This window comes from Achroia grisella, unplaced genomic scaffold, assembly GCF_030625045.1.
Source record: "Achroia grisella isolate CSIRO2021 unplaced genomic scaffold, CSIRO_AGI_Agris_v1 utg215, whole genome shotgun sequence".
NCBI lineage: Eukaryota > Metazoa > Arthropoda > Insecta > Lepidoptera > Pyralidae > Achroia > Achroia grisella.
In genome coordinates this window covers 1,728,843-1,752,435 of record NW_026712713.1, presented here as the reverse complement: position 1 = coordinate 1,752,435, position 23,593 = coordinate 1,728,843, and the positions used below count along the sequence as shown (strand labels likewise).

At 31.8% G+C, this 23,593-nt stretch overlaps 3 protein-coding genes across 4 annotated transcripts; 2 read left to right on the top strand and 1 right to left on the bottom strand.

Annotated features, from left to right (window-relative positions):
• Nucleotides 1–1,080: 1,080 nt before the first annotated feature.
• On the top strand, nt 1,081–4,642 carry LOC131842179 (small integral membrane protein 20). 2 transcript variants are annotated; one of them, XM_059190709.1, is made up of 4 exons: nt 1,081–1,317; nt 1,473–1,529; nt 1,608–1,659; nt 4,431–4,642. In XM_059190709.1, the coding sequence occupies exons 1-3, from the start codon at nt 1,203–1,205 to the stop codon at nt 1,655–1,657; spliced, it is 222 nt and encodes a 73-aa protein (XP_059046692.1). In that variant the 5' UTR covers nt 1,081–1,202; the 3' UTR covers nt 1,658–1,659; nt 4,431–4,642. The 2 variants fall into 2 exon arrangements, with proteins under 2 accessions (XP_059046692.1, XP_059046691.1); XM_059190708.1 differs by having other exon boundaries at nt 1,608–1,667.
• LOC131842177 (WD repeat domain phosphoinositide-interacting protein 4-like) lies at nt 3,911–17,040 on the bottom strand. Its single transcript, XM_059190707.1, has 8 exons — nt 16,844–17,040; nt 15,339–15,413; nt 11,539–11,716; nt 6,885–7,059; nt 5,845–6,056; nt 5,380–5,570; nt 4,744–4,829; nt 3,911–4,451 (listed from the first exon to the last, which is right to left on the bottom strand). Exons 1-8 carry the CDS (start codon nt 16,896–16,898, stop codon nt 4,422–4,424), a joined length of 1,002 nt encoding a protein of 333 aa, XP_059046690.1. The 5' UTR covers nt 16,899–17,040; the 3' UTR covers nt 3,911–4,421.
• Nucleotides 17,041–17,950: 910 nt separating this feature from the next.
• LOC131842224 (uncharacterized) lies at nt 17,951–22,969 on the top strand. Its single transcript, XM_059190759.1, has 5 exons — nt 17,951–18,137; nt 18,385–18,460; nt 19,343–19,511; nt 20,915–21,008; nt 21,633–22,969. The coding sequence occupies exons 2-5, from the start codon at nt 18,396–18,398 to the stop codon at nt 21,968–21,970; spliced, it is 666 nt and encodes a 221-aa protein (XP_059046742.1). The 5' UTR covers nt 17,951–18,137; nt 18,385–18,395; the 3' UTR covers nt 21,971–22,969.
• Nucleotides 22,970–23,593: the final 624 nt, after the last annotated feature.

Below are 23,593 nucleotides of genomic sequence, written 5' to 3'. Positions count from 1 at the left end.
GTTTCTAGGAGGGACCGCGTGGAGGTCGACCTAACTAGTAACTCCTATTGCTAGCAATGTACCATACATTGCTAGCAATAGGAGTTACTAGTTCCCATTACCAACAATCCCTTTCCCCCCTTACTAGTACTAGTATTGTTTATAATCCTGCATGAATATTTGTCAATCACCTCAGACTAGTTTTCTAAATAAGTGCGTAACTAGCCTCAGAATCAGGTTACAAATTTAAACCTAAGAAAAAGAGCTAACAATCTCAATTATGAAAAACAACATAACTACAGATTTTATTTTTGTCCGGATTAAAAAGAAACTGTTGTTCTGTTGTTTCTTATAATTGGCATATATATAATACTAGCTGTCCCGGCAAACGTCGTTTTGCCATATAAATTAATAACGCTATAAAAAATAGGGGTTGATGATAGAATGGTGAAAATTTAGGATTGTATGTATTTTTGCATATTGTATCATAAAAAAATAGAAACCAAAAATTTTGTCTAAAAATAAAAATAAAAATTTAGTGGTAGACTCCCCTAACAATTAGGGGGATGAAAAATAGATGTTGGCCGATTCTCAGACCTACTCAATACGCTCACAAAATTTCATGAGAATCGGTCAAGCCGTTTCGGAGGAGTATGGGAATGAAAACTGTGACACGAGAATTTTATATATAAGATATGCCAATTTGACATTTGTAAACACGATCCCTTCTAACTCATTAATAACTCTTAATATAAACGATGCCAAAAGTATAAGCTTTTAAACTTAGTTGGCTCGAATTTTAGACTCCACTTTTTCTCTATTTGATACGCCTTTTAATTAAAAAAGTATATATTTCTATTTTAGAGTCTTTTTTAGTTTTAAAGCAGCCTTGATGAAATGGAAGGAAATGCCAAACTGCTATCGAAGACTACGAAATAGAAAGTACTAAAATACCTGTAAGACAAGTTTTAGTTTTGTAAAATAATTACGTGATTTACGATTGCCCAGAAAATATTAAAAGAAAATGTCTGTCAATCTTTATCATTCATTATTTTCATTCGTTCATGTCAAATTTTTGATATTTCACTGACACATTGAAACTTACTTCAAATAATTAGAATTTATCTAAGGTTATATAAATAAATATTGTTTTTTTATTTTCTGTGACGAATTTCAAATCAAATTATGAAATAAAGTACTGAATAAATATTAATAAATAAATAATGGCATTTTTGAAAGGTTGGCGATATGCCGCCTTCATTGGTGGATTTGTTGGTTTCATAGGACTCACACTTTATCCTATAATTATAAGTCCTATGTTAGATGCTTCACAATATAGTAAGTTTCTTTTAATTAATATATGAGAATATATACATATTACACTTACTGGTTACTACCTATCTCTATTTAAAAAAAAAATAAGGGCAAGTAGAAATACAAAGCTAACAGTTTGTTGAAGTAATTTTTAATATATTTATTTTGTACAATTACAGAAGAAATTCAAAAAGAAACAAGGAAAAATATAAATAGGGAACAAGTTCAGCCTGGAAGTGAGTTATTTGTTTTTTATAGTAAATGACCTGTAAACCTAATCTATACTATATACTATTTATTATTATTTATTTCAGATATGAAAGTTTGGACAGATCCATTTGACAGAAAAAAACCTGAAACATAAGAGTAATTATGTAAATATTATAATGTAATTAGTTAATATAAATTATGTTCAATGTTAGTTGTTAATAAATAGCAAATGTAATTATATTTATTAATTTGTTCCATACCTGTGAGTTTATTTATATATTATTATCATCAACTTATAGACCACAAGTATCAAAATTAATAAACCATAAAAATTAAATTTTTAATAATCTCCAGTAATGTTAGAATAATAAAAATGGTCTATGGTAATGTTAATTGTCCATATAGCAAGATTATTGTCAAGTGGAATTAAAATATCCTCATGAAATATAGCCATGCTCAATGTCACATTGGGAATGGGATTGTTAATTGTTGCTATTATCAATGGGGTCATTAGTCTATGTGGACTGATGACCCCTTTAGTAACGAATGGCCCATGTTCCACCCATCACATTTATCTCCATGCTGTTCCCCTTGGAAACCATCATGACAAATTTCTGGTAGATTTGTTATGATGGGCTAGCTGACCTGACCTCATATTCATCTTATCATTTTCCACTCCATCCATTAAAAAACAACATTTACCACTGTAGTCAGAGACTACTCCATCTTAGATGCTGTTGACTCTTATAGTGATGGATGTTGCATGCACCTGTGTTAACAGTGAATGTTGCAGGTCAACAATAGACAATTAAGGCAAATCCCTTAGGAATAAAACATACCAGTTCTCAGATGGTGATCATAAGGATATTAAATTCCATTACTAAAATTCCCCTCCTGTAGTTGTAAATCTTGCTTAGTTGTTAGAACTATTTGATTACAAAAATAAAGAAAAATAAAAATGAAAGCACTGAACATTATACATATTTATGACAAGTTTTCAGAAAAATAAAATTGAAATTATGATTATTCATGATTATTATGAATAATCATGCAATTAGGTTGCAAGTAATAATGCAATTAGGGTAAAAAATACATCAGTAGTGTAGTAAAAATGTTTATTTTGAATTTTCAATGTTGATACAATATCATCATGGACCAACAATAGAAACTGCTACCAATCATTTCCAATCCTCATAATAACATAGAAAAATAATCTGACATTTTAAGCTTTATTTACAATGTGCCTTTGTTTTTTTCTAATAGAATTATTATCAATTTCTGTGTTCTGAATTATCATAATTATAGCATAGCTGAGACATACATTATTTTATTTATAGCTATTTCTCTACTGACAAAGTATAAAAACTATATGTAACTATATTTACATAATTACACAAAAACTTTACATTTAATTTTACATAACAGGGTTGAACATGTGTTTTGATATAAATTTATAACACAATAAGAAACCCTTATGTTAACCTAACTTCTCTCAGTCAAACATATGACTAAACAGCATATATTACCTATATTTATATTTATTTGACATCAAAATTTGTGAAGTTTTTTAAATTAAAGCTAAATGGATTTACCAAATTACATTTCTAGAATGAGCAAATGCAATATGGTATAACATAATATTGAGCGATAAAATACAAAAAAGAAGTATTTGAATTAAAGTTACAAAATGATTTCTCTAACACCAGTCAAAATAGACTATCTAACAATGATTTAGGTTAATATATGCATAAAGAGAGTGGAAATATAAATTAAATATTGATTTACCGTCACTTAATATTAATACAAAAACATACAGTTGCATAGACAGCACATACATGTAATGTATTCAATACTCAATACAATTGCGCGAAGCTGCAATTTGGGCATGTAATAATCTAATAAAATAAATCATACATATATGTTTATTCCACCTTCCGTATATTGCAATAAGACTGGAGGTGTTCTATGCTAAAATTGGACACTACATAAACGGCTACTCAGACATTCTACATAAACTCTTTATAATGCAACCAAATGCAAAAAAATAAATTTCTATCAAACCCACAAAATGAAAGACACCATGTTCAGCATTCGGTTACATTTAACATTACATAATTAAATACACTTCAGATATATAATTTCAGCTAACCATACATTTCACTTATCATCGAATAAAAAATAAAAATGCAATTTAGTACCATTTGTCTTTTTACAATTACGAATAATTTTAGACCCTATGCATAATGTTTTTTTTTGTAAAAACATGTCGACCTTAAACAATAAGCTTTGTCAATATTACACCTAGGATTTTATTACAAAAACTTAAGTATTAAGGACAGAGAAACATTGCACGAGTTTATATATCACGCAAATAATTGTAAAACATAGTGAACACATAGAGACATAAACAAGGATATATTTGAGACCGAGTAAGCGTATTTTCATCCGAAGATTTTTAGTTTAATAATTGTAGACTAAAAAAATGAAGGACAAAGCTACGTCACCGATCATATTTAATACTACTAATGATTTAGTATTATTATACTTAAGTAAGCAATTAAATCTATGTATGTTACATAAGTAAAACAAGTATATATTATTATAACAGACAAAATGGTAAATTGCCATCAGTTGTATATCCATATCACAATAATCACAAATTGATAAATAGAATATTAACACTAGAAATTATAAATACGCGTGAAACCACATGCAAATATATGTTTAACTGGTGATTATGTAGTTTGAGTAAATATTATTTAAACTATTACACACAGCATTTCACATGGTACCATATTATAGCTTAATATAGAAAATTATCACGATATGAAATAGTAAAGTCGCTTGTTGTTATTCAGTAGTCACTTCTGTCACTTAAGAATTATCAAGCAAAAGTCAATTTTGTAATTAAAAAATTATCATTGCAGGAATTCGTCGTCGTCTCCCACCTGGAAAATAAAAAATATTCGTAATTACCTACTATATAAGCTTGAGATGAGTTTAGTGAAACAGGAGACTGGAGAAGTATGTGAGGACTTTTGGTACATGATGTCTAACCATATCTTTAATAAACGAATTGACTAAATTACTTCTATATCAGTTCTTTGCTTTTATATTGACGTACTTAATTAAGTGAATGTGAGATATAATTATCTTCCTTTATATAAATACAAGTTCATATACTTTTTCAATTATGTATAAGATTTGTAAATTATGTTATTCTCAATGAGAAATACAAACCTGCAAGAAATATTCAAAATCACTTCGGTGGCAGTTGCCTTCAGCTGAGAATGTGAATTTGTGGAAGGTCCCATCCTCACAGATTACTGCAATAATACAAGTATTATATATTACAAATTTTATAAAGAGACAGAGAGAGGCGAATTATGTTGTAATGAAAGTAGACTCCGCAACCCCAAAAAATGTATTTGAGAAATTCTTTCAGCGATTGACAGTTATAGAGTTTTAACTTACAAAATAACGAGCCTAATTTTAAATTATTAAATATTTAGGACTAAAATATACATAGAATATTAGGATGTATTGTGATGTATCTTATCTTACTAATATTATAAACGTCAAAGTTTGTCTATGTGGATGGATGTTTGTTGCTTTTTCAAGAAAATCTACTGTATGGATTTTAATTAAACTTACTGTAGCTTTTACATCGGAATAATACATAGGCTATAAAATTCACGCGTGTGAAACCGCGGGCACAGTTAATACATATATCAACAAAACATGCTGCTTGGCGGAAGAATTTTAGTGTCTTTCTTTGTTTCTGTACATCTGTCTATAATTACCCCGCTAAGCGGCAAGCGAGGACGACTATGTACAAAGTGTACAACTACCGAAATATTACAAAGGAAGACTTACCAACGGCGTTGTTATCGTCCGCGAAAGCACAGAGTGCGCGTGCGTAGGGCGCTTGCGAGTTGGCGGGTGTAGGGCCGGCGACTGCCCCGGCGGCGGCCACGTGCGTGTAGTTCCCTCGCGCCGCCCACACGTGCACCGTGCCCTTGTCTGACACGCAGCACACCAGCGAACCCGACGGGTTGAAGTTTATACTGCTCAAACGTAAATATATATATATAGTACGTATATATAATAACTACCTACTCGCCCCGGCTTTGCCCGGGTGTACATGTAAAATACCTTCCTCTTGAATCACTTTATCCATTAAAAAACCGCTTCAAAATCCGTTGCGTAGTTTTAAAGATTTATGGTAAGCATTCATAGGGACGGACAGACAGCGACAGCGACTTTGTTATTAATACACATGTCTCAACCGTGAAACTAACAAAGAAAATATCTAAAAAAAGTCATCTAATGATAACTTACCAATACACATCCGCGTAATCAGACCCTCTGCGCAGTTCGTGCAGCATGTGTTTGGAGGCGGTGTCCCACAGCCGTATGATGGTGCCTCGGGCTGATGCGGTGGCCAATTTGGCGCCGTTGGCCGACAGACTCAAGCAGACTAGATCTGTCTGGTGGCAGCACACGACTGCTGGTGAGCTCGACTGCGCGCCTTTTACAGCTCGGGACACATCCTGTAAAAAAATTCATCATACTCGTGAGCGGGCGTCTATTTTAGAACACGGCGGTGCTATTATATGTATTATTTACCTTTTTATTAAAAAATAATAAGATAATAATAATATTCCTGAACAATTCACACTGCGTCATCTAGTCCCAAGGTAAGTGCTTGTGTTATGGGTACTAAATAACTGATATAAATACTTAGATTTTTTTGTAAACATATACATAATATATATATAGAAAATCGCCCAGAACGATACAAACAATCATACTCATGTATATAAATGTTTGTACCGTGCGAAAAATCGAACCCGCGACCATCAGAAGTAAAGCGGTGTGCTAAACCGAGGCCCTGAAGATAAATCATAAATATAATTTAATATGCTATTCATACTTTCCTTATGCTATTTACTGTTGTTAACAGCAGATTTGCATTTCATGAGTATTTCAAAACTATTCAGTGAATAAGTCACGAAATATATTTTTTAAAACTACAAATACATGTGTTAATCCCTAATTGTTTATACTAAATTGTTTGATTCAAGTAAATTAATATCACTAAGGACAGAATTTTAAATAATAAATTAATTTAAAAGCTTGAAAAGAGATTTTAGAGTTTTTTGGCATTTTAGGGGTCAAAAACAAAGAATTAACTGCTTTACTTTTGCGAAACTAAAAAGTAATAGGTATTCAATACACAAAATTAAAAAATTGTGAAATAAATATCGTATTTCCTCATTTCTTTTTATTTTGGGCTATAAATTACAAGTTTGACCGTATTTCTTTGGGTCAATAACTTTCAAATACAAACGAAAACAATATAATTTAAAGCTACTCACCAGCAATTGTAGCGAGCCCTTTCTATGAGCGGGCGCGGCGAGTATCTGCGCTGCGTTGGAATCTGTGGAGAGCGCGCACAATGGCCTCCCTGTAGGGGGTGTGCGGAGCAAAGCCACGCGCTGGAGTGACGGCAGCGAGAGGACTTGGATGCTGGACGAGAGCACCACCGCCACTCTGGAAATCATAATAAAATTAATCAAGATTATTGCTCCAAAGTATACTTTATTTATTAAAAGCTACTCGCCCTGGCCTCGCCCGGGTGTACATGTATTATATATATATAAACCTTCCTCTTGAATCACTCTATCTAATAAAAAAAACTGCTTCAAAATCCGTTGAGCAATTTTAAAGATTTAAGTATACATAGGGATGGACAGATAGCGACAGCGACTTTGTTTTATACTATGTAATGTAATGAAGAAGATATAACGGAGTTAACATGATTTTATGCTCCTAAATAAATAAAGAAAAAAAAAACTCTTTATTGGGCGCTTAAATGATAAAATATGAAATTTTAGGTATACTAAGATAGATAAATATCATTGTTACTAACAAATTAGATCTGAGTAATCTGAATAAATGAATTATATTATTATTATATTATTGCACCAGAAGTATTATAAATTTTACAAAGAATATACCTACATTTTAACATAGAAAAGAGAGTCTTTTGTGTTAAATATATTATCGCATAACAATTTCTTCTACAGAATTTTTGGATATCCTTATAATATTATGTGATAAAATAAATACTGGAACAACACGAGGTTGGAGTATTTTCTTAGTTAGGTAAAATGACGGAATTACCTACTAATACACTATAGTAATCTATAGCCTGTCCCTTTTAACTCAAACGGGTGAACGGAACCTATTAAAATGCCGAGTACTACAGTGTGTCACACGAAAATATCAGAACTTTAGGCCCGACTCATTGCAAAAATAATCGACAAAATTAGTAGATTTTATGATTATTTATGCAATATAAGATTTTTACAATGTTTATTATGATTGAAGCTAGTCGCTATAACTATTCCATACCATTCCAATTCGTACCATTCCATAGTTAAGTCTTGTGGCTTTAGAAAAAAATATTTGAACCCCTGCCGCCTACTACAGCCGGAACCTGTATAAGATTACTCATGTATTTATCTCACTGGCATTTATCTTAGCGGTTGACATATAACTATATATGACATATAACTTGAAATGGCATAGTTACATAACATGTTGATTCATATATCTTGAATGCACGGTGCAATCTTTAACAGTGTCAGAACATGAATGATTATATCCACTTGTAAATAAAAAGACTAAAAAGAGATTCATTAGTATATTTACATCATATTAATATAGTAACGTGCATGTAATCAATATCTTAATAATCGAATACGCCTATCAGTAAATTTAGAGAAGTAAACGAGTCTACCAAACTGCTAGATCACTATTTTTTTATGACACATTTATTGTCCGTAATTTTATATAGTTTTAGATAAGATAGAGAAAAACCGGTTTTTTTATAATAGTAGGTGTTTATTTTATTAAAAAACTATAACTAAAATGTGTTCATATAGCATTGAAAACCACGTAGATTTATGTTAATGCTAAATGATGTATGCAAGATACAAAAAATCATCAAAACTATTTTCGTACGTAACAATTGATAAGATTTATATTTCATAGCATCAATAAAAATATGTGATCCGGTATTCTATTTATAATATTTTTTTCCATGTCGACCGGACGGCACGCTCGTTACTATTATTGGTGGAGGTTGTTTATTATTGGTGGAATGCTAAAAATGGCTACAATTACAACATAGTGGCCCCATTGCTAGAGATATGCCCTATCAGACGCATTTTCATATCGTGCTCCCTAGAAACCATTATGTTTTTTCCAAATAAATTCCTCATGTCTCACCAACTTCCATTGGACTGCACTGACATAGTCAACCATTAATAAATCACGTATTTGTTATCCATTCTACATATTTGGAAGTTTGGAGCTTTGCTTTCATTAACTTCAGGCAACATTTTTAATAAGAACTATCTGGACCCGCCTTAATACACGTACAATATAAATATACACGTGACTTTGACAACGGTTCGCATTAATATTCTAGTTAATTATGATTCATGCCATGTTTAACTAACGTATAACAATACAACTATATGATGTCTTAGCGGAATGAAAACAAGAAAAAACAATAATGTCGAATAAGCGGTATTTATAGAGCTATTATTGTAATTATGACTAGCCGTAGAGCGCGGGACTGCCTGCATGCAATCGAGTAAAAAGTATCCTATTTGTAAATGGTCCATTTCTGTATCAAATTTCACTTGTTGCATCCCACAGAATTCTTTCTTTTGTTCTGTGGCTACGTCCAATATTTTTTGGGTGAAAAAGTATCCATGCATTCATCGTCACACACTTCAGAATTTATAATATCAGTAGCATATTCAAGACGTGCGCAGACAGTTTTTGTCAACAAAGGCCAAAATGTAAGTATTATGGTGATAGCCACAGATTTGAGAGATAAAAACTACGTTGAGACTTATCAATAGTACGCAGTCTGGCCTTTGTTCCCTCAAATTGATATTTGTCTTATTCCAACGGAGCCTGAGCCGATGTTTGAACCCCTAGTGGTGCCCTCAGACAAAAATCGTATATCGTATAGCATTTACATATTTTTATATAAAAATTTTCATCATAAAGAAATATAAATTTATCTGACTAGACAATTGTAAATCAGGCCACTTGGTCAAGGTTGATATTATCTTATCTACCTAATATAATTTAAAGTGGCTATTTTATTGCCATCGTAAATTATCCAACTGTCTGTCCATTTATCATAATATAGAAATCTATATATTGGATCTATATGTATAATTTATATCAAAATTCAACTCATTTATTATACATGAACTACTGATAAAATAGATCAATGAATAAGATTTTGTTTCACTTCATCGGTTCTAATCGTCATTCATAGTTAAGAACATCATGAAATACTGCATGTACTTAAAACTTTGTTATTAGCAAGTTATGAATATAGAAACTGTATACGCTAGGAGCTGAGGCGATCACGAAGCGCTGTGCTAATTTGATATAAAGATCCATAAAAACTATCCTATTTTTTACGCATTTGAGCATGTCGTAGAAATTAGTTGGTGTTTTTTGGTGTTTACGACGGATAAACAACGTGCGAGATTTTTATACAGATACCTACAAGATAATGAATTTAGATTATGACGAAATTGATGTCATTGAACCATTCGCAGGTTGTTTGTCGCAAATAATACCTATTGTATATTTTATATTAACTAATAAACAAAATACAGGGTAACATCAATCACAATCTAATTTATATTTAAATTTCAATTAAATATGTCTTTCGTATTTATTATACCTACTTACAAGATAAAGAAATACGTGATATATTACCGTAAATCGTAACATTTATCTGACTCATACGAGATGTTCAGTATAATAAGCTACATTAGCAGGTTCATATAAAATTTGGCTGGATAGTAAAAGCATCACGAGTAGGGGGGATTAGTGTTGATGTGTAGGGAATCCCTTTAAACTACACCCGTCAGAAGCTTCAAGATCTGCTCTGAGTTTCTCACTGAGTCTGAGTTTCTGGTGTTTTGAGTAGTCATGCTCACTAAAATGTTCAGACTTGTGGTGGCGTGGTGGGCCGGGTCATTGCACTCCCTATAATATGGTCGAGCGCAGTGATGGCCGGCTCATCCGTCATACTCGTGAACGGGTGCTGCTTGTAGGGACTGGTCTGCTCTAATCACTATGACTGATTTCCTCTTATTAATTGTTTAACCAGTTGGTTATATATTCAATATTTTTTCTATTTGAGTATTTAATAGAATTAGTGCTAATTGGTGGTTTGTATTCATACACTTAAACTTAAAAATGTAAAGTAATAATAAAATTATTTAAAAGAGCAACACGCAAGTTTCTTGCTCGTTCTTCTTGTGATGAGACAGCTTTCCGAACGAGCGGTAGATTAAAAAATGTAATGACTATTTAAAAGTGCTTCAATGTAAGTTTATTTGAATAAATGATTTTCTATTCTATTCTATTCTATTCACCCCTGATATTCGATAAATCCGCCGTCCGGCGAATTTAGGGAAAGCTAAGATGTTGGAGGACCCATTGTTTGCACGGTATCATGTCACAATAATTCCGATGAAAATTGTAACTGATCCCACTAAACCTTTATAGTTAGTAATGGTGGTTGATTCCTAGTGAATTCGTCATGATGGGCTAATTTGGTCTGATCTGACTTCATACTCATCTTATAATCTCACACTGAAGCCTTGCCAGCGTATACGCAGGTGGGTGCAGCATACCATTATCACGTATTAAAAAAATGCTAACTTCATTTCTCAACGTTTAATATAAATAAGGACTAATAAGAATTTATAGCTCTTATTATAAGAATGATTTATCAGTGGACATATTTGGTGATAGTTATTGTAAATGACTACAGTAAGTCCTTTTTTTTTATAAATGTCGTAGTTGCCTATAATTAAGGTTCCGCTAAGTATATTAAGTATATTGTAATGTGTTATATATAACGTAATTGTGTTGGTGTGAACTTTGTTGGTGACCTAATAAATAAATAACTCAACATACTTATCTCTCCTAGCGCGCAGTGCTCTTATGGGCGACTTGAACTGCACCTCGGCTCTATAAGCGCGCTGTTGGTCATCAAGCAGCATGAGACTGCAGGGCCGACGCGCCTTCACCACCAGGAGCCAGTTGGTGCGGAACACCATCTCGCATAGCGACACCTCGCCCAGCTCCTCCTTGCCTAGAATTAAAACAATGCCGTTGTTATAGAACGAGAATTTATTTGTTATTTATTGGTGAAATTTATAGCCTACATGTTATTCTGATGTATAAGCTATTTTACTGTAAAGTTTTTTAAAAATCCGTTCAGTAGTTTTTGCATGAAAGAGTAACAAACATCCATCCATACTCACAAAATTTATTGTTTATAATATTAACAAGATTTCTATGTTCATATACCTACATCCATATTTGAAAAGAAAAACAATATACACATATAGATCTTGTACTCTTTTTGTTTTATTTTATATAGTAGGTTACATTACGTATTGCTCACGACTACTTTAGTTATGAAAACGTAACAAACAATCAGACACACCTTCTCTTTTATAATTGTAGTATAGTATTTCAATATACATATTACACTAAACTAGAAGCTTTATTTGCTACAATTCATAGCAGTCGTTCTACAAAGTTGCTGTATTGATTTTATGAATAGTATACAAGGTGATAGTGATAGTAAACAAGGTGACGGTCGATTTAGAAAAAGTGGCAGGCATGATAATAAATTTCTTTGAGCGTTATCATTTCTGATGTCTTAGGTGTTAGGTTAGAATCTCTGTGTAATATTGATTAAAAGTGAGTTATTGATTTGAAATAATTGTTTCAATAAAAAACAGTTTTTGTTTCATTCCAGATTATGATGTTTTTTTAATATCTGATATCTAAAATAAATATTAGATATCAGATATTAAAATCAGACAGAAATTAAAAGAAAGAAAGAGAATAAAAGAGTGCGTAATTAATTGCAACCTTGATGAACATTGTATGTCGACCGTCACTACGCAGTTCCTATCAAAACATCATATTGCGAAATTCAATTATTTCCGGAAGATTACAATTAAAATGTAGACTGATTAAAAGAGATTTCTTTATTATCTTGGTCTCCTACTAAGATAATAAAAGAAAACATAAAAAATTGTAACTGTACGTCGACCGAAAAAAACATACGCATATACTGTCTCTACAATGAGTCGATAATTTATTTATTGCGATAAAACAAAAAATACGCATTTAGGTATGTGGTAATTCATATAAAAACATCGATAAGAAAATAAGAAACAATTTTAATATTGCTTTACTGTACACAATGGTTTTCTGTATAAAAACAATATACAAACGTGGTGAATGACATGAAATTATATGATTTCGGTCGTAAATCTTCGTGAAATTACTACTACGTTCATAAGAAGTAATTAGGTAATTACTTAAATTCTGTAATTTATAATCGATCTGTAATCAAAACTGATTCTCAATATAATTATTTTACAGCACTATATTTTTACTTTATTATACCTACTATTTCTAAGATATAGTAATGTATTTTTTTTAACTACGTGAAACTGACACAAATATATAACCAGGCAACCTCGTTTAAAAATACATCAATAGATAGTTTCGTTTTTATTCGGTTTCTTTTGTAAAACGTAAAACCAAAGTTTTGGCTGGACATTAGGAATAGTTAATGCAGATGTTAAATAATATTCTTGCGGCTAGCGATAACATAAAACATCCATAGGCCATTACGGAAAATAGATAAGAGTGAGATAATAGGTATATACCTAAGTGTTTTCTCGTGATCTTAAATTGTTATAATGTGTGGTTATGTTAAAAATGACAAATTTAAATTAACATGTAGATATTGTTATATAGATAAATACTGTCCTGTTTGTCATATTACGTATATTTAAATATTATAATAAAATCATGACGAGACAAAATAGTATATAAAAACTGTCTGTTTGTGTGTTTCGCGTATGAATAACAAAGAAAATTTAATAGATGTTATTAAATATGGCTAAAGAAAGCTGAGAAAAATGAAAGGGGGGAACTATTTCGTGAATATTTACATATGCCCATCTTATTAAATAATTTATTAATAAATAGTTTTGTACAAAGCTTTATTTATTGTTACCGTTTGATGATCATCAATAGATTTAAAAATGTATACGCGTAATTACATAACAATATTGCGGGCACCACTATTTCCAAAAACGAAAGCATGTCAGTTTGGGTCGTTTTCACGCCTTAAATAGTGTTATGAAAATTTTCAACATTTCGGGAGTAAAAAGTACATAGATTACTGTTTATCCCGGTCAATAATCTATTCCAGAAATAAGTCCATTTTGTTCACCTTATCTCTAATTTATTTTATTACTGTATGATCTGTGCCATAAAGAATAGGTATATATAATAATAGTAACAATGATTAACTCATAAGATGAGCTTCAAATATTTAAATATGCTTTAGTAAACTCAATACTCACAAGGCATAAGTAGAATAGCGTAAAAGAAAAGCGCTATATGTATATACCATTTTGGGGTATTATACAGAGAGAGTATTTTGGATGAGGTCAGATTTTAACCTTGTGCTACTGAATGGCTCTAGTCTTACACTACAAAGGATTAAACAAGTGTCTAAATTTAGCAGATTACCTACTTATGTTATTGTTATTCTTGACAAGTATAAAAAGAAATTTCTCTATGAAGTAACGGACAGAGTTAAAGTATCAAATGTCGCCATTATAATATTACAAAGTCTATATAAATTACAGGGTATGCATCTAAGTCATATGGAATGGGAATATATGTGGTATATCACGGATGTCAAATGATGCTGTTAATGACATCAGGCGGGCCGTCAGCTTTTTTGCAATTTCAGTTATACGTATAAAATAAAAATATTTTGTACGTAGAATGTGATTTTCAAAGATTTCTATTCGATTACGATTTCATAGACTGATGCAGTACATTTGAAAAATTCTTTCACTATTACGAACATTTACTTTTTGATATACAGTAATTTAAATTTATATCGGTTATCACGAGCCATGTATGATAACTAATTTAGTTTTAAAATAATGTTTGTCTATACATATATTTATGTTAAAATTAAAATGTTAGATATTAAAAATATATTAATAAAAAAATTGGCAATGACTTGACTAGGGTTGTAATATTAACAATTTAATTACGCATTTATAACATACGCAATTACAAAAACAACAACTGTGACACATGTACGTATACATAATTATGGTACTGTGTGTCACACTCACAGACATCATCTACACATTATTATTTGGCAAATTTATTTATACATACAAATAAACAATTTCATCAGATGTTAAAATATTTAAATTATTTCAGTGAAATGTTTCCAGCAAAATAATAATACTATTTTAGCAATAACCCTATAATTTTATCACATGGAACTAGTAAAAGCATTATGTTGACTAAAATAAAAAAATAAGAAGACAAACATTTGTTTAAATTATTAATCATAAAGATCAAAGTTGTTGAATTGAAAATATTAAACAGACATTTATATAAGTTATTATAATAATAATAGTCATTAAACAGTCTCATAAGCATTGGTCTCACTCAACACTTTATGAGATTACTGCTGCCTGTAAAATAGCAATACTGGTTATTAGCAGCAGTTTAGATTCAAAATGCATTACACCATACAAAACTTTAAAAATATGTTACATTTTGACAAGTAAACCAATGTTATATAAAGCTATGGCAGAATAGTTGTATAGTGTGTGAGGTGCTACTTAAATACTTATATGTAGACTTACTGTAATGGGTCTTCTCAACGAGTGGCTCAACATTGTACACGCGCAGCCCAGTTGTAAGGCAGCAAGTGAAGCAGCCTGTAGAATGATTATATATTAACTTTATGCTTGATAATTGTATGTATGTAAGACTATTTCTTATAAATTTTAGAGATGACAAAGCTATTGTATATGCACCTGCGCTAATGGTATATGTTGACATAAAGTCAGGTCAGTTCCCGTCATGACATATTCTCCATTAATTAGCCATAATGATCTAAACCAAGTGGAAGCAGACCAATAACCTAGGTACTGGTTATGGGACCGCTAGTTCCCATTACTAACAATCCCATCCCCTCTATAATCTCATATTTTATTTATTTATTTAAACCTTACACTAATGAGTGTACAGTTTGATACAGTCCTGACCCCCAAACTAGCGTATGCTATATATCAAAAGTCAGTTCCTTCCCAAAATAAGGATAGCAGTTTTAATATTATTATTATGAGTTGTATGGAAGTTTGAAGTTGTAGCAGCAAAGGAAAAGTTATGAAATACATGATCATCTTGGCTTGGGCATACCATATTGAGGATTGGACACCAAGTTTTAAAAAGATATTAAATAGAAATGGATAGTAAGGAGAAAATAACACCAAAGAAAATATAGATGTAGCATATGCTCCATATATATTAATTCACATGTAAGATATGCATAAAAGGTGAGAAGGCATAGGTTTTCATAGATATAAATTTTCACAGACATTGATTATTTAGATCAAATCAAAAAATAATGATTTCCTACAATAATGTTTGGAATTTTATATGACCAAGATATTGGAAATATAAAGTTACACATAAAATGTGTCTCTAAGTATAGAAACATTGTAATTTTCTAATAGTATAATAGATAATAATGTTTTTATAGTAAAAATTAATGTAATAAATTAAACAAGAATAATATTATGTTGTTTAGAATGATGAATACATAGTTATAATATAATACAGTAATAAATTGTGATTTATAAATGTGGTAAGTTTAGTAAACAATGTTGGAGACTTTTTATCACAGTAGGTATTGCTCAAAATGTAAAAAAATCTGGAATAGATAGATGTAGATGTTAGTTGCTTAAGTATCAATGCATATTTTTCCTTTTACATGGTGAGACATGCAGCCATGCAAATTGTTCACTAGATTTGCTCTATAAATAAAAACAAAACACAATTAGTGTAATCTGTTAAGTTTCAAAATAATGAGGGCAAATAAAAGTTAGACTCGAACAATAGCACGAAGTCAAGAAACTGCGCGTGGGCGCGCTAAAAATATAAACAACACGTGTAGCAGTGACGAATGGTAACAGCGTGGCGAACTACGCGTCGTTCATAACGCAGTAGTGACCACGCGTTGACCACGCCGTCTTCATCTCACCACTTGACATTACAACCACACGTTCACCTCATCCACATCATGAATAATGCACATCCTAAGAACAAAGAAGTAAGGTTGACGAACTAGGAAGTAAGCCCAAACCTTGATCCTGGTTAAACCCCAGGCTCGTGATACCGCTGCTCCTCCGGCGCGCCATGTCTCGTTAACCGTGAATTTATCATAAACATTGAGTTGCCTTTTTATCAATTGTCTCAGTGGACATTTTCACACCGATAATTTAATACGCACATTTATTATTACATGTTCCCTGTGTGTGATACACAGCTGATTTGATGACTGATGACAGCAAAACAAATCAATGTTAACAGATCCGAAAATACAATATCTACTATTTATTGCCATACAAAAAATAATTTACCCAAAAAATTTTAATGTCAAAAATAAAATGTATACTAGAACCTAATAGAACAGAAACTAAATTAAGAATTTGTGACAAATTATACAATGTAATTATTTAAAAATCATTATTATTTTTAGTTGCTTAAAAATAAATTATATCATTAATTTCAGACTATATGTAACTTAATTTAAAAATTTCCAATATTAATGGTATGATTTTGAGACCTGGTAAGTACCATAGGAAGGTGCGAAACTATCGGACAAGGGCAAATGATGAAGGCTACTGTTCATTGTGTGTTAAAATGAGATAGCTAATACCAAGTTTACGTCATTGTCTGTACTTATTTTTATTTCTCTTCTGTTGGGTCTGTATTTTTATAATGTATAGAATGCTTTGGTAGAAATTGTAACTTTTTTTTTTATTTATTTATTTAATATTTTACGGCTCTGGATACAAGTCCTTTTTAGCAAAACCTAAAAAAATAATTATAATTTCTTCCCAGTGTTAAAACTATAAATTAATTTTTAATATATTTTTAATATATGTATAATAAAAATGAAATTTAAAATCTAAGACTTTAAAATTCTATTGAATACTTTGGTTTAAATTTAAACTTTAGCATTTCTAGGGTTGCCTTTGTCTAATAATAGTAATAATTTTATTATTACAGAATAAGAATGAAACATATAAGTTTAGAGTTTATTAATAACTACATACTACAATAGTATTGAATTGATAAAGAAACATCGAAATCAATTAATAAATCGAATATGAGATATTTTATTTCTATATTTTAAAAAAGTTTCGTATACTCATCAATTGCTAATAGATTTTACCTTGATCGTTAACTGACATTCAGTCATGAAAAAACCACAAAAGCGTCAAAAATGTTTTTATCTTCCCTGATTGAAGAAATTTTAGTACAACTCAAATTTTTGGCTTCAAAAGCAATTCTAAATTATGTAGGGTGTCATTTGGCTAGAGTGTTTTTAATAAATCTAAAAAATATTAATGTACTTATTAATTGATTATAAGGTATAACTGAATTTAGTGGAACTCTTGTAGTAATTGGCTATTGTAACCAGAATATTTTAAATTTATATTTCCTTGAATCTTCTGGAATACTTTATAATGTTATGCTACTTACTTGCTGTCCTTTATTCACTTTCTTTGATTTAACACGTATCTCTGCAACTGTAAACTCAAATAACCAGTTCCGTTTCACTTTGACTTAATCTGATAATTTTTCTTTCTATGATACCACTATCGTAACAACTTTCAGATACTGAAGAAATGGATTTTGAAACTGCCTATCATACTGACTATCAGTGGCCATTTCCGAAGCCTATCGTAGGAAAGTATGTAACTTTGATTTCTCTAGCTCCTAGTAATTAAATGGGAGCAATATTTACCTAGGACAAAATACGGCTAGAGAATTTAAGTAGGTTCAAATGGTTTCTTTAGTTCTATAAAATAGATAAATGAATATATCTTTTAGTATATCGAAGCAGGTAAGAAAGTCAACTTATTATAATACTTTAAATATTGACTTAAATAGATTAGCGCTTAGAAAATACATACATACTTAATGTTTGACTGTAAGTCGAAGTATGACGTAGAGTAATGGTTAGCACTTCTCTTGATTTAATTAATGACGTCTATTTATTTGCCATTCTTATCTAAAATGATTAGTACTAGTTCCAAGTAATCGTCCCCATTTTCAAATATGTATATCACATATTAAATGTAGTTGTAAGTATATATATAGGCCATGGCATGGTATGCGAGTTATGCGATTATGAGATCAATATAAAGAGATTTCTATTTGTTTGAAATTGATGATAGATACTAACTGAAAATAAACTATGCCTCTTAGTCATATTTTAATATATATAATTGTCTATCCAAATATAATTCAAACAATTCTTGATGTCCTGGTCCTAATACATTTGTCATAACTACCTAAATTTCTATGAGGCCTCCAGCATGGTGGACCGACGATCTGGTCAAGATCGCTGGAAGGCGATGGATGCGAGTAGCGCAGGACCGAACGTCGTGGAGATCCAGCAGTGGACGTCTTCCGGGCTGAGATGATGATTATATTTTAATCATTTTTAGTTCACTTTTGTTGACCGCCGATTCAGAATAATAAATGGCGTAATAAACGACGAGGCCACTGGCACAGACTATTGAATTGAATTTGTAACAGAAAAAATTGTAATGCTGTACAAAAAATTCAGACCATGCGAGCCTCCGAGTCCAACCGCGGCGCCCACAGTGAGGCCAGCTCCTGTGGCACCGTACTGTCATTGCGACGCACATTCTTATTCACCACGAATAGAACAATACAAGCAACTGTTGGAGAAGGAGCATAAGTTATGTCAAGATTATGAACTGTTGAGGAGACAGGTACTTTATATTTTATAATAATAATAATAATCTCAGGACAATTCACACAGCACCATCTAGACCCAAGTTAAGCTAGCTAAAGCTTGTGTTATGGGTTAGTACCCAAAAAAATATCTATGTATTTGTATCAGTTATCTAGTGATAACTGATACAAATACATAGATATTTTTTTTTTCGTAAATACATACTTAATATACATAGAAAACACCCAGACCGACACAAACAATCATACTCATGAATACAAATGTTTTTGCCGTGCGAGGAATCGAACCCGCGACCATCGGACGTAAAGCGGTGTGTTAGACCGCTAGACCACCGAGGTCGTCAACTTTATATTTTAGATATAAACCTGCTTAAATAACAATAGATAAACAGTATAATGAATAAATTCTAATTCTACTAATAGATAGCCTCACTAGACTATGTTAGTACCAATGTTATATTTTCGTGCTATGTTTAATCAAATTTTTTTGCTATAAATAGGTACAAAAATGTTTTTGCATTGCTCATAAGAAGTTTTGATTTTACTCAATAGTTGTCTATATGAATTATAATAGGATTTTCTGGCATAACCCACCTAATTTAGATTAGAATATTTCATCGACAACATGTACACCAGGGATGTTATGGTTATGAAATTTCGGATACGGATAGGTTTCGGATATAGTAAAGATTATTATACCGGATACGGATGGGGATATGAAATTATTTCGGATTATCCGTTAGTTTCGGATAATTTCGATTACGGATATTAATGTTTTAAGGAATTTCAAAAGTAAAATACAAATAGCTAATAAAACGGTTACATAACGCGTCTCAATTAGTCTCCGCCCCTATCCGATATTGTCCGAAACTTTTATTTCGGATTCGGTTACGGTTACGGATATTTTTTTTTATATCGCATATCCGATAGTTTCGGTTACGGTTTCGGAGCTCCTTAATATCCCTAATGTACACAATGGTCTGATTCGTGGTTCGTACAAAAACAACGTCATTAGGCCCCCCTGGTAGAATGCTATTATGGCAATAGGTTTATCAATTGACACATTTTTAGAATTATCAATTTATGATACAACCTCATTTATACCATAATTGATTAGATAACATCATCCTGTCTAGCCTAAATTTATGAATATACGCACGTTTAGAGCAGATATAAAACTTCTACCTCAACCTTCAACTTAATAAAAGGTATATAATATATTTCGTTACTAGCTATGCTCGCGGTTTCAACCGTTTGAGATTTATAGCCTGCGTTATTGTGATATTACTGTAAAGTTCCATCAAAATCCGTTCAGTGGTTTTTGCGTGAAAGAGTAACAAACACCTTCACAATTTTCGCATTTACGATATCTTCGCATTAGATATATAATAGTATTTATAGATGTTTATACTATTTTTAGATGGTGGACGTAACTAATGATATATTGGATCATCCATGCGACGATTTAGACAGCAAAATGATGACAATGTACCAGGCTACATATAAGAAGAGATGTTAGTATAGTTTACTTTATGATTTGTTTCATTCGGATTACCGTTCAATTCTATTGTTCTGTTATCTACTAGGTATAAGAAATCATCATTCACAGAGGTAGAATTTATAAAAGTTTTACCCATATCATCCGCTAGCAGCATGTTTTGATTGAAGGGTGGAGATAAGGCAGTGAAATTACAGAATATGGAAGCATAACATTTTAGTCCTCTACTTTGGGAGTTACATGATAACGCGACGTCAATTGGTGCTGCTTATATATATAGGCGAAGGTTATCACTTACCAGCAGATGGGCCGTCAGCTTATTTGCCATTTAAATTACATAGAAATAGAACCAATTATCATTAGATAAAACTTGTCTATCGTCCACTAAAAAGTAGGATCCTGAGCAACCAACATCCATCGACTCCTTGTAATAATTCTTTTTATGTGAAATCGAGCTTCACATTTGCCTGCATAGGTTTATTTGAAGGATAGGTTTTATTTGAAGATGTGGTCTTGGGTATAGTTTGTAGCAAATTTCATGAAATAATTTTAATAACTTTTGTGTTTGAATAAAGGCTATATTTATCTTTATTCTTATATCGTATCTATATACATATATTCCCTTCTATTTTGTCTATAGCTTTCCCTGTATCAGACTACAGATCAATCATAGCAGCGGCACAATCTACCGCACCAATACCCATAGAAACCAATCGTCTCGGCATGCTCCACTGTTACAAAGACCCGACGCATTTTACAGAATACCCTCCTACTGTAAGACCAACGATCCATCCTCCAGGTAGAGTTCATACAGGGGTCGCCCCCAAATCCATACAAACGTGGTTCACAGAATTTCCCGGCAGAACCGAGTATATGGACACATATAGTGCTACGGCGAAATCTTGTTGGAGATCTATGCAAAGGTTCAAAGAACCAATGCCCTCAACTAGAAGAAGAGCGGACGATACTTGTGTTTAATTAATGTCGAAACTGTATTAGTGATTGTAGCAAACAATAAAGGGGAAGATAAAGATAATAGGTCATTTTAATTATATAATTATATTGCGTAAGATGTCTATTTATTACCTAAGATTATAGGTGATTTGTACTATGCCGGAAGACAGTCCACAGATCACTGTTAACTTAAGTGAAGCAGATTGCTTTGCAAACGAGATATAGTAGTGAAATTACAAGTTACGCTGGATTGACATCTTAGTCCTCAGGAATTGAAATGGATTGAATGGATAAGGGAGATATCACGAGCGTCACATGACATAATTTATGTGGTACTGCTTACGTAAGTACATAGGCACATAAAACGTACCGTACCTAATTATTACGTGAGTAATTCTTACATCTTTATCAATTTGTACAATATTTCCTCCGTTTAATAGGTATTGTTCCGTTCAGTAGAGACCGTTGACATGAGTGGCAGGGCCAAAGTTCACACCAGATAGTTAACAACTGTACGTTGACACAGTCTAGAATACAATCGGGCCCGCAATTTAAATTATGTACTCATTAGTCATTGCGTCATTGAAACGTCGAATTGTCTACAATTTAACGTTATATTGCTCTCGCTGAGCGACTCATTACAATGTACTTCTATGCATTTTTAAATTTAGCAGAAATATTCACCATTATTCTAATATAGAAATACATATATAAGTAACCGTACAAATAATTCTATTTGTATTTTAGTAATTATACAAACTAATATATAATAGTAATAAATGTGTTGACGACTTCGGTGATTTAGCGGTTTAGCGCACCGCCTTACTTCCGATAGTGATGCGGGTTCGATTCCTCGCAACGAACATTTGTATTCATGAGTAGGATTATTTATGTCGCTCTGGATGCTTTCTATGAAAATTGTATATGTATTTACAAAAAAAATCTAAGTCTTTATATCAGTTGTCTAGTATCCTTAACACAAGCTCTGCTAACTTTAGGACTAGATAGCGTCGTGTGAATTGTCCAGGTGTAATATTATTATTTCAGCCTATATTATTATTTATTGCGGCTTCTTTGTAAGCTGCAGTTGGAGGATGCAATATAACAGTAAAATTATAGAGTATAAGATCTTACAATTAGTCCTCCCAGAATGACCACTCATGGTACACGCTTTGGGGGTTTATGAAGAAAACGTGATATAAACGTGCACAGCGCTCTTTATGTGTAAATGACAACGTTTGCTAATTACCACCCGGTGGTAACTACAATAACTAGTTTGCCATTCCAGTTCTACAAGAATACATTTTTCACAGTTTAGCGTAACGTAAATTGATCATAACAGGCATTGTACATGATGATAGTAATTTTAAAAAAAGTATCGTTGGACAAGCTCCTTTGTGTTGTTTGTGGTCAGCGAGACCGTCAGCTTGTTTATGTTCCATAAAAAATATCGTTATACATTGTGGTGTGAGTCATTTGATATACTTCTAGTAATATGTATGACTCGATTGATGCAGGGGATATTACATTATCAATTATTAGTGCTTTAGTTTGTTTGTTTAGCATACCACCGTCTCACTTCCGATGGTCGCGGCCTCGCTTCCTCGCATAATGCAAATCTTTGTATTCGTTAGTAGGATTGTTTTG

Excerpts from the sequence above, each read along its gene's own strand:
- LOC131842179 (XM_059190709.1), top strand. The coding sequence starts at position 1,203 with ATGGCATTTTTGAAAGGTTGGCGATATGCCGCCTTCATTGGTGGATTT. Across the intron at positions 1,318-1,472 it reads GTTAGATGCTTCACAATATA|AAGAAATTCAAAAAGAAACA; the intron begins GTAAGTTTCTTT and ends GTACAATTACAG. Across the intron at positions 1,530-1,607 it reads GGAACAAGTTCAGCCTGGAA|ATATGAAAGTTTGGACAGAT; the intron begins GTGAGTTATTTG and ends TATTTATTTCAG.
- LOC131842177 (XM_059190707.1), bottom strand. The coding sequence starts at position 16,898 with ATGGCGCGCCGGAGGAGCAGCGGTATCACGAGCCTGGGGTTTAACCAG. Across the intron at positions 15,414-16,843 it reads GGGGTTTAACCAGGATCAAG|GCTGCTTCACTTGCTGCCTT; the intron begins GTTTGGGCTTAC and ends ATCATTCTACAG. Across the intron at positions 11,717-15,338 it reads CGTTGAGAAGACCCATTACA|GCAAGGAGGAGCTGGGCGAG; the intron begins GTAAGTCTACAT and ends TTTTAATTCTAG.
- LOC131842224 (XM_059190759.1), top strand. The coding sequence starts at position 18,396 with ATGGATTTTGAAACTGCCTATCATACTGACTATCAGTGGCCATTTCCG. Across the intron at positions 18,461-19,342 it reads CCGAAGCCTATCGTAGGAAA|ACCATGCGAGCCTCCGAGTC; the intron begins GTATGTAACTTT and ends CAAAAAATTCAG. Across the intron at positions 19,512-20,914 it reads ATGAACTGTTGAGGAGACAG|ATGGTGGACGTAACTAATGA; the intron begins GTACTTTATATT and ends TACTATTTTTAG.